Genomic DNA, 10,611 nt, shown 5'->3' with positions numbered 1-10,611 from the left:
CTTTCTCCTCTATCCGCAATAAAAAATCATTATCATTACACCATCTTAGCGTATTAGACGTTCTGTTCTTCTTCATTTGTCATTATGGCTGTATTATACTGCCACCCAGTGGCCAAGATGGGTACAGCAGAAGGGCAAACTCAAGAATGATATTGATTAAAAATACCTTAATGAGGACCCCTTTAAAACACTCCCAAAATAGAGTGTTAATTCCTTATATAATTTAATTGTTTTTCCACTTCACACGTTTCCTCCAGGCATGGCGATTGTATTCTTTTCCAAGCTGTAAGTGTTTCACCTGTCTACAATCATCACATGCACCTCTTGTGTATATTTAGTCCGCGTGTGCTCTCTCTTCCATGTGCCACTTGTCCCCGCCACGTATGTATTTGAGTAATTTATTCTTGGCCTCGGGCATCTCTTCTATTTGCCAAGCTCCTGTGGAATTGTGTGTTCATTTTGCAGGGATTGACTATAACGACCTTTAAAAAAAAAAATATATATATATATATATATATATAGAGAGAGAGAGAGAGAGATAAATAAAGAGCATTGAGATTGATACTGCATTGTTGCGAGTCTTTTGAGTCTACCAAAGCACGTTCTTGTCAGTATGTGTGCTATTCCAGTCTTGCAGCTTAGTCTTAATTTGTCCTGACCAGTATGCAGTACATAATGTGGTAAAGTTAGAAGAGAAGAGTCCAGACAGATTTACATTCTATAATATGCCGTGCCAAATGGATCTACAATTTAAAAGAAATGCTGCTCTGAGATCATCTCTGTCCAGAACATGAGAAATAGTTCCAGTCCATCAGTCCATGCAGTACAGAAGACATGAATCAGCAACGTCATCATGTTTTGTTTTCACAGTAAACATTGTAAAACACAGAAGGACGTACAGCACTCCAAGAAAGTTGGTAGGCAAATGTCTGAGCTCAGCACCAGCAAAATAGTAGCACATATGGTGTGATTTTTGGTTGGTCCTTCCTGATTATTAATATTATTTTTTGCATCGTTTTGGACAGTTACATAACAAATGATTCCAAAAAAAAACAAAAAACTGTTGCTCCTCTCTCAGCCCAGCAGAGGGCAGCAAAGAAAGCCAAGGCATCACTTTTAACATTAAGGCATTAGCGCAAAAGTAAACAGCAGCATCTGCAAACATGCGACCAAAGCTTGTGCAACACTTCATTTCCATGTGCCTGTAAATATGCAAACTTTTTTGCCTTAACATGTCCTTTCATTAGTCCCACCTCCAGTGAAGAACTTGTGTTATGACCTTTCTTGTGCTAGCGACATGGTTTTTGGACTTGAGGCTTCAGTGGTATATTTGGAACCGGCTGTGTGGTTCCATTGTGCTCCTTCACGTCAAGACTGGATGGTTTGTCTCCATCATTTTTGGGGCGTCTCCGTGGTTCATGCCTCCTGTGGCGCCTCCTTTTGTGTGGATGGCCACGTTTAAGATGAGGTGATTTTGAATCCAATTGAGTATCTAAATGTAAATTGCCGCTCTGAGCATCAGATGACTCGTCAATGAATGCTAAGTTCTCCCCAAAATAGTCAAGAGGCTGAGAAAAGAGCGGGTCCTGCTTTTCGATGTCCACAGGCTCGGTCTGAGTGCTTTCAGATTCAGATCCAGACTCGGACTCATTGGAGGATGTATAAGAGGAGTAAGATTCGGAATCCGTTTCGCTCTCGTTCTGAACTTCTCCCTCAGGAGCCCCGGGAGCTGAAGTTCCTTGACCGTGGCGGCGAGCACGATGGCGCCGCCTTCTCCGGCGCCGTCTAAAGGGGTCATCGATTTTGCCCGAGATTCGAAAATCCATATTCTGGATGTTTTGTGTCCAGTCAGTGGCATGGGCCCGCAGTTCCTCCATCTGAGACAGGAGGATAAAATCAGCAATCGCAGAAAAGACTCCAATAATAAAAACAACAAAGAGGAATTGAAACCTCAGCTCTGGTTTTCTTTGAGAGAACCCGAAGCCAGTTTCCAATCATTGACAGAATGGATGCAAAGTAGGCAAGACCCAGCAAGATCCAGAACCACACCAAAGGCTTGTACCAGTGGTCACTGCCTTCAAGCCCTGAATCCCCTTCAAGTGGAGTATCAGAAGGTTATATCAAAAAGTGTATATTTTATTGCTACCATTTTGTTTCAATCACTCAATCAAACAATTTGTCCGAGTGTGGCTTACCTGCCACATAGTCCCCAAATCCCACAGTTGTCAAGGTGATGACGACAAAGTACGCCGATTCCAGCAGGGTCCAACCCTCCACCCTTTGGAAAACCAAAATTGGCACTGCAACAAACAGCAGGCAGCCCAGCAGGATGGACAAGATGGCAGAAATCACTCGGACAATGGTTTGACTGATGCGCCATTTCTGTCAGGAAGAAAAAGTGCGTCAAACAAAACCAACAAACAAGTTCCATTTTTTATATTTTTTTTCCTCTGACCAGGAAGAGTTTCTCTATTTTGGCAACTGTTTTCCTCAACCCTGTCCCAAGATGGTCTCCGACCCCAGCGAGAAGGATGCCAAAGAATGGAATTCCAACCAAGGCGTAGAAAATACAAAACAGTTGACCACCTTTTGTCTTGGGTGAGATGTTTCCAAAACCTGGATATGTCGAATCAAAAGAAATCATGATCGTGTCATCATGCAGGATTGCGGGAGGCGAGGGGAGGGAACTCACCAATAGTCGTCACGATTGTGCCAGAGAAAAAAAAGGCACTGGCTAAATTCCATTGGCTGACAAAGGTGGCGTTACTACTCGGATCCACGCCTGCACTGATGGCCTCTGCCACCTCCTGCCATGGAATTTGGAAGAATTTAGTACACTGGATATTCCAAATCAGTATGTCATCCCGTGACGGGAACACGAAGCTTCAAATTTGAACCACTGCTTTTCCTGTGTGTATGTAAAAGTGCAGTGTAATGCTTAATGGCACAAAGCAATGTGGTGTGGCCACTTACACTCACTCGGACTTCATGCTTGCATTCCTGAATACATGAGAACGATAGTGGCTCTAAAAAATTAAAAAAGGCAGAATACTGGACTGGAGGAATAGTTACCCTCTTCATTATTCACTTTGAAATGTATTTCAAAGAGTGCGGCTGGCTATTGTCAGCTTACTATTTGAAATACATTTTGGTGTCATGACAAAATCATTTAAATTAAATTATATATATATTTTTTAAATTAGTAAACCTCAAATTTTAAGAAAACAAACTTCAATAATATTTTAAATGTATATGATAAAAAAGAAAAAAAACACACAACCCAAAATGGCCACCACAACAATAAGCAGAATTGTGCCGCAAATATTAGCTATTAATTGATGACATCATCAAATTTAATACAGTCCCCAATCAATAAAAAAAGAATGTGAGAATATCTGGAACGATACCTCTATGAGAGCTTGCAGGCTATCAGGTCCAACACAGGTAAAGTTCATCAAGAATTCCTGACATGTCCCCTGCAGCTTCTTGTGCTTGCCTTCTTCTCGCGGCGTCTCCAAAGCCCTGAAGACCACGGCGCCCAGCACCAAGTAGAGTAGCACCCCTGTGAGGATGGCAAGCAGGGTGGAGCAGCGCATGGCTGCACTTCCGCTCACTTCAAACGTGGGCGCAGCTTTTTCTCTGCAAGGCTCTGTGTTGTTATGACCCGGATCCCAGCTGCTTCGGCTGAAACACCCCAAAAAGCAATAATACGTCAACAATAACGAGGAAAGAAACCCCCTTGCAGCTCTGCGAACCTGTTCTTGCGACCACGCCTTCTTCTTTTCCAGTCTTTCTTTTCCCCCGGCCTAAGGATGGATTCCCTGGATCCGTAACCACTGGGGAGCCCATCTACATCACACTCTGCTGGAGGCGACACTACAGTACATAGAGGATTTCGAATGAGGCACACACACACACACCCTCTTGGATAATGTTTTGAATACGTTGCTATGAGATGCCGGTTATAAAAATATATTGCTCAATTTTAATTTGCGCAATCCTTCAACTTTATTATCATTTGCAGTGTATTGCATAGCTTCCGTTGATTGGCTAATCCATCTAACCCCCGACATGTCTGTATTTACCTATCCATGGCTAAAGATTGAGAGGCTCCATTGAAAGATGTGACAATACCAGAGTTGAATTTTTGTACGATAGTTTGCATTAAAAAAATGATTTTACTGACGCTGTCAATCAAAACTCAATTTTTTTAGCATCTTTAACCATTGTCATTTGATTGTGCATTATCTAATAATTACTTTAGCTGGAGATATTGAAATAGAGTCAAAGGAAGTTTTTTTTTTCCTGTGAACCTCGCCTTAAACATATTCCCAATTGAAAAAAAACACGCACGTCTTGAACAGTTCCAGCCACAACATCTTTGAAAGCAGTCCTCTTAGCTTGTTAGCAGAAATCAAATCAATTGAACGCAACATTGATCCCGTTTCCACATGCCATCCATGTGATCACCGTGTGTACTTCATTTCTCGCAAAAGCCATTGAACTTTAAAAAGGAATGACACAATGAGATTAAACATCAGCCGCCGACAAAGGAAATTAAAACGTGCCAACAGCACTGCAGATGATGCAGCTGCCTGCCAGCCATGCCTTAAGAATCCTTTTTTTTTTTAACACGAGGGGGTCCGTAATGTATTCAGCACAGTGCTCCTACCTTAAAAAGGAAGAAAAATAAAAAGCCAGTGTTGCAGTCGCCTCATGCAGCAATGTGTGTGTGAGTGAGGAAGAAGCAAGGCTGTTTGCTGAACACACGAGGGAGGAGAAAAATAGTCAATCAAGCTGACATTACGATGGTGACGAGAGAGAGGAAAAGATTGGTCTCAAAGAGGGAGGAGGAAGAAAAGCACCATGCATGAAATGGAATGTGCAAATGGACATTGCATCATGTGGTCGCCCCCCTTTGCGGCTGTTTGCGTGGAATCGATGGTGGGATTCATTGAGGTCTGATCCGTGCCCACTGGGGAGCCGGCTCAGCCTCCCGTGTCTCAATAACCTCGTACTACTTGACACAAGTGCTGTAGTAGTCTGTGCGTGCGCCAAATTTAAAGCACAGTTGATTATATGGTGAGTGTAGTACTCAGCTTTTTTTAAATTGAATCACAATCGTGTAAGCATGCCGTAAGATGGGAGGGACTACTTTTGTCTAAATGAGACTCCTCAACATAATGCTAATTTGGAACAACCTGGATGTGGGTGTTAGCAAATCCTGCACGCCTACCAACAGAAACTTTAATACCTGCAAGTTTTTTTATTTAATTTTTTTAAAATATGCTTTTCTCATCAATGGCTTGCAACTCCAGACCTTTAAAAAGTGTCTCTGTTGCTTCACCCCATCCTAAAATCAAATTCACTCGCATCTATTTCTCTCTTTTGCCTATTCCACCGTACCATCTTGAGACAAAAAGCATTTGATTTGGTTATGCCATAGCTACTTTGAATGTACAAATGAGTATTCCTGTGGAACCAGCGCAGAGCCAACAGCAATGCACTCATCACAAATCATTTTATTCATATGACCTACAAATCTAGAAGCGTATTATATTACCAGTTGAAACCTTTCTGACAGGGATAATCCAAAGTGAGGGTTACTGCCAATTGTGTTTTGAATGTCAACCTTATGGCCAGTATCACTCTTGTGCACAGACACATATAAAGCAATGCATCACATTGGGCATGTGCACAGCACCACCGCAATTGTAAAATGTTATTTACGATGAACTTAAGTTTAAATTGGATTTGTATCATGCACTCAACAGATCAAGAGCAAGGCATTCATCTCCCATGGTTCAGTTTACATTGGAGTGACTGTCTCTAGATTTACTAAAGCAGAAACACATTTCCTTCCTATCTTGTCCTCTTTTCAGTCATAAATTGTTCAAATGTAAATAGATTCATTTATTTCCCCATTGTTTATCCAGTATAGTCACAGGGAAGCTGCTGGGGTGTCAAATGAGAACAAGTAAAGCTTCCCTTACTTCGGCAATATCTTTGTTTTTCCCAGGCGGCATTTGTTAAATGTTAAGAAGAAGGAAAAAAAACAAAACTTACTTTTTAGCTTTGGTTCCACACACACTTGTGCTTAAAGTCCATCCAGTGAAGGGCAACTGCTCACCTGTAAAGAAGCTAGGCAGGAATTAAAAAAAAGAAACACCTCCCCCTGAAATGTTAGCTGACGCATAAATGTGTTGACATTTACTAAAGAGGATGGTGGTAAAAAAGATGCAGAGGGAGGGAGGCTCTGACGAGCATGCAATTAAGAGCACTTTATTTTCAATTAACTGCATCATTTTTGATGATGCAGACTTCTTGAGGCTGAAAATGGATGGGTTAGCAAACGTCTGCATCTTTTGCTTATTTAAGTGAAGGTGCACCATGAAAAAGAATCTGCATCACTATTTTCGCAACGGTATTGTGTTACAAGACTGAATCTTGCTTTTCTCATAGGATGCATGTGAGGGTATTGTTTCTCTCTGACACCAAAAAAAAGAATTACAATGTTCTTTGGATACAAATTGAAATCTCAATTGTAACCAGTGATGAGAATTTAAGTAAAATGAAGTTTGACTTATTGCGAGACTATTTTGATCAGTTCGTGCAAGAATGTGGGTCTTAGTTGCATTAGAAAGACTTAGACCTCAGCATCAATCTCGAGAGGAAACCACTTTACAGTTTAATCTAATTCCTCCAGGCACTGAAAAGCTTTTACAGCAAGGTTTAAAAGGGAGTAAAATACTGGAAGGGTGAATAATTCTGCAGATTTCTTGTAAGTAATAATCACTGGAATCACCCAATGTAGGATTAAAACTTGTAAGATTAAAGTTTCCATTTATTGACAATAGCAAGCCACAAGGGGAATATGATGCCATATAGAAACCGAATGACATTTACTATTACGAGTCTCTTTTTATATTTACATCAATTTTTCTGGTGGGGGGAGCAAAATTGTGGCGTGGAAATCTGATTTTTATTTATTATTTTGCGGTGAGAATGAGCTCCAAAAATACAACACACACTAACAATCACGGTTACAAACAACTTAAATGCATTTAAAACAGTTCAAGAAAAAAAAACGTCAACATTATTGCATAATGGGCTTTCACGTTGCCGTGAATGCTAGCTACTCTATCATGCCACCTCAGGTTTAAAAAAATGCTGATGGTACTCCTCACGAGTCGGTAAATAATTGTTAAAGGGTAAACAAGCATGAGCTTCAGAATTTAAAAAACGGGGGTTCATCACTGTGGAAAGGAATGATTAAACAGTAAATACCCAATTGTAAAACTTGACACCCTAAAAACACAGAAACATCAGCTGGAACACACAAGTTGACTTGTGATTGATAATTGTGAGACTTTCTGCTGAAATATTTCCATTATGATGGAGTTTAAACGTGAAATGATGGCAAAGCGACGTCGTACTGGCCACGGGTGAGGAAGTCAACGGCAGTGGCCGCTGATCAGTACAGTTTGATCATGCTCTCCCTGGACTTGCCCACTCCAACCCACTTGACTGAAACGAGAGGGAATGAAAGGACGTTTTACATTCCCGCCCCCGAGCCTGTCGCTCTCCCTGGTGACGCGGAAGGAGATTTTACAAACCTGGCACTTGCAGGAAGTCCTCAATGAAGCGAATGTAGTTCTGCGCCTGCGACGGCAGCTCGGGAAAGCTGCGGGCCGCCTCGGTGCTGCGGCACCACCCGGGGAAGGTTTTGTACTCCACGGTGACGCGCGTCAGAACGTCCATGTTTGCTGCACCATAACCAAAAGCCATTTATAAATGCACACCTTGACATGCTGGTCAGCAGAGATAAAAAAAAAATATATATCAACATGAAGGTTTGTCACTTACCCGGGAAACTGGGCAGAGGCTTCCCATCAACGTTATAGGCCACTCCCACTTTAATCTCCGCCAGCGTGTCCAAAATGTCCAGTTTGGTCAGGGCGATGCTGCAAATGCAAGACTCTCGGATCAATTGTGACAATGACAAGGAAATATTTGGTCAAATTGATGCCCGCGCTTACGCCGAGAAGCCGTTGACCATGTGAGCATATCGGACCAGTATCAAGTCCAGCCAGCCGCAGCGTCGCTTTCTGCCGGTTGTCACGCCAACCTCGTGACCTCGCGATTGTAAAAGCGCCCCAGTCTCCTGTAAGAAAAGATGGGAGTGTTTGCTTGAGGAACGTGATCAAAACAAGATTCAATTTTTTTTTTATCAATCATGTCCCAATCAACTTCGCCAAATCTAATTTGAATTTAAATTCACAATGTTGCATCACGACTCACGTTATCCTGTTCTGTTGGGAAGGCACCGACGCCCACCCGGGTGGTGTAGGCTTTCACCACGCCATACACTCTTCCAACGTGTGACGGCGGCACGCCAAGCCCGGTGCACACTCCTCCGACGGTGCAGTTCGACGACGTCACAAAGGGATATGTGCCTAAATGGAGACATGTCCATTAGCTGAAGATCGGTCAGATGGATGAAATGACAAATGCTCTTGGCGCTCACCAAAGTCAATATCCAGCAGTGCGGCGTTTGCCCCCTCCACCAGGATTTTCTTACTGGGACCAGTAAGAGCTTCGTGCATGAAGTAAACACCATCTGTCACTAGAGGGGGCAATCGCTCAGCATATCCCTGGAGAAAGGGATCAGTTGACAAACGTTACCCCTTTGTCTGGACTCTTTGTTCTATTGTTGGAATTACAAACCCATTAAAAAAAAAAAAAAGCATTCGATGAACCGCAATACATGTGTGTGTGTGCATGAGTCCGCCATCTCTCTCACCTTTAACTGCTCCAGTTCGCCTTCAATGTCTACATTCAGATTTGGATACATTGTCAGGAAATGCTCTGCTAACATGCGGAACCTTAAAAAAAAAAAAGTGTTCTTTCACACTCCTGTCGGAAGAAATTGCTCAGCTGCAATTACTATCTTCACCCAAATATGAATTTTTCTGCTATTTGACTTTTACGTCATCCATTTGAGGCAATCAACAAATTAGCAAACTCACTTGTCCTCAAAGACTTTGAAATCCGAGACAAGATCACACACACGGAGGCCATTCCGAGCAGCTTTGGAGGAGTAGGCGGGGCCTATGCCCTTTTTGGTCGTCCCTAAACTGCAGCCAAGAAAAACACACATATCAGCTAATGAAACAACGTCAGTTTTGAGAAAAGTCTCTCCAGCGGGCCCGATACACAATGCTTGAAATAATGAGCAAAATTACTTTTTCCCTTCTTGCTGCTGCCGCTGTTGCTCCTGAATGCCATCGACAGCCTGATGGAAGTTGAATACTAAAAGTGGACCGAGGGACCCTCAATGAGACACTTGCACATTTCAAAAATACTTGACATGAAAAATATACTCACCAATGTGAGCACGATCAGAAATCTTAAGTCTGTCTTCCCATCCTTGTAATCCTACATGGAGTAAAAAAAAACATGAAATGTTTTATTAAACATGACAAACTCATATTTATCCAAAAGTTCTTTTTAACCTTTGCCTTTCTTCAGGTTCGATTGTGCCTCTGCAAACAGCCCAGGGAGGTGTATGACAACCCCATTGCCTGCGCCAACAAAAATCAAATGTTTATTTCATTCAACGATTAAAAACTTTGATAAGAAATGCAGATGTAATAAGACATTTCTTAAAACGATGACTACGTGCTCAATTCGAGGTCAAATGAAAGTCATGTGACTTAACGTGTACTGTTTATCTTTCCATCTAAATTCAAGTCAGCCACAATAAATGACAAAAGCAATATACCGATAAAGGAGATGGCTTTCTTATTGAGGACGCCACTGGGTAGCAGGTGGAAGTCATACTCCACCGAGTCCACGACTACGGTGTGACCCGCGTTGTTGCCACCCTGCAGAAAAAAAAATATATAAAAAATAAAGAGTTCGGATTTCCAAGGGGACGTAAACGCCACATCCCACGCACTGGTAACAGAGATAGCACGTCGTGTTACATCATTTCACTTCATATAAACCGTATCGGGAGCACTCGCCAACCCCTTTGAAAAGATTAGCACAACGATTCTCATGGCGAATGTAATCTAGCGTTGAACACATGGTAACAAACAAGGCTAGCACCGTAGCTTGTCCACACGCGGAACGAAGTCATACATTTACCCACTGTTTTTCTGACACGACTTTCCCTGGCCTCTAACCGTCTGCCATTTTAATTAGAGGACGTATGAATGCCATGTAACAAGTGTAATTATGAGCGTTACCTGACACCTGCAAACAATATCCGCATCCATTGCGAGCAGGTCCACAACTTTTCCTTTGCCCTCGTCCCCCCATTGAGCTCCGAGCACCACGGTCACTTTGTTCGCAGGCTCCTTTGGGGTGCGAAGCGGAAACTCAGACGTGACGTTCTCTCGTGGCCGCTTAACCACCGGCTCCCCGTTTTCTCGTCCATTAACATTAGCCACGTCGCTGATGGATGCCATGCCGCTGTCCCTCCGAAACCGGAATAGCGTTTTACCGCGTTTCCTGACGGGAAGTGCGCTTCTTTTCCTGAACCACTAGGTGTCACTGATGTGCATACAATACAATAAAGCACCGAAGCTTAAGCGGTTTAGAATA

General features: G+C 42.6%; 2 protein-coding genes across 3 annotated transcripts; both read right to left on the bottom strand.

Moving 5' to 3' along the window:
* Window positions 1–728: 728 nt before the first annotated feature.
* LOC133168210 (potassium channel subfamily K member 4) lies at window positions 729–6,671 on the bottom strand. Its single transcript, XM_061299617.1, has 8 exons — window positions 6,067–6,671; window positions 3,756–3,876; window positions 3,408–3,684; window positions 2,693–2,807; window positions 2,456–2,616; window positions 2,196–2,382; window positions 1,951–2,093; window positions 729–1,877 (listed from the first exon to the last, which is right to left on the bottom strand). Coding segments are annotated over exons 1-8 (1,593 nt in total). The 5' UTR covers window positions 6,068–6,671; the 3' UTR covers window positions 729–1,289.
* Window positions 6,672–6,823: 152 nt separating this feature from the next.
* On the bottom strand, window positions 6,824–10,536 carry adssl (adenylosuccinate synthase, like). Of its 2 annotated transcripts, XM_061299624.1 has the most exons (13): window positions 10,254–10,536; window positions 9,785–9,887; window positions 9,516–9,584; window positions 9,388–9,438; window positions 9,246–9,312; window positions 9,030–9,137; window positions 8,804–8,885; window positions 8,528–8,654; window positions 8,302–8,456; window positions 8,040–8,164; window positions 7,867–7,964; window positions 7,617–7,766; window positions 6,824–7,527 (listed from the first exon to the last, which is right to left on the bottom strand). In XM_061299624.1, the coding sequence occupies exons 1-13, from the start codon at window positions 10,473–10,475 to the stop codon at window positions 7,475–7,477; spliced, it is 1,410 nt and encodes a 469-aa protein (XP_061155608.1). In that variant the 5' UTR covers window positions 10,476–10,536; the 3' UTR covers window positions 6,824–7,474. The 2 variants fall into 2 exon arrangements, with proteins under 2 accessions (XP_061155608.1, XP_061155609.1); XM_061299625.1 differs by lacking the exon at window positions 9,785–9,887 and having other exon boundaries at window positions 10,254–10,461.
* Window positions 10,537–10,611: the final 75 nt, after the last annotated feature.

Source organism: Syngnathus typhle, linkage group LG15, assembly GCF_033458585.1.
Source record: "Syngnathus typhle isolate RoL2023-S1 ecotype Sweden linkage group LG15, RoL_Styp_1.0, whole genome shotgun sequence".
Taxonomy (NCBI): Eukaryota; Metazoa; Chordata; class Actinopteri; order Syngnathiformes; family Syngnathidae; genus Syngnathus; species Syngnathus typhle.
The sequence above is the reverse complement of the archived record's forward strand: the minus strand, read 5'-3'. Positions and strand labels throughout refer to the sequence as shown.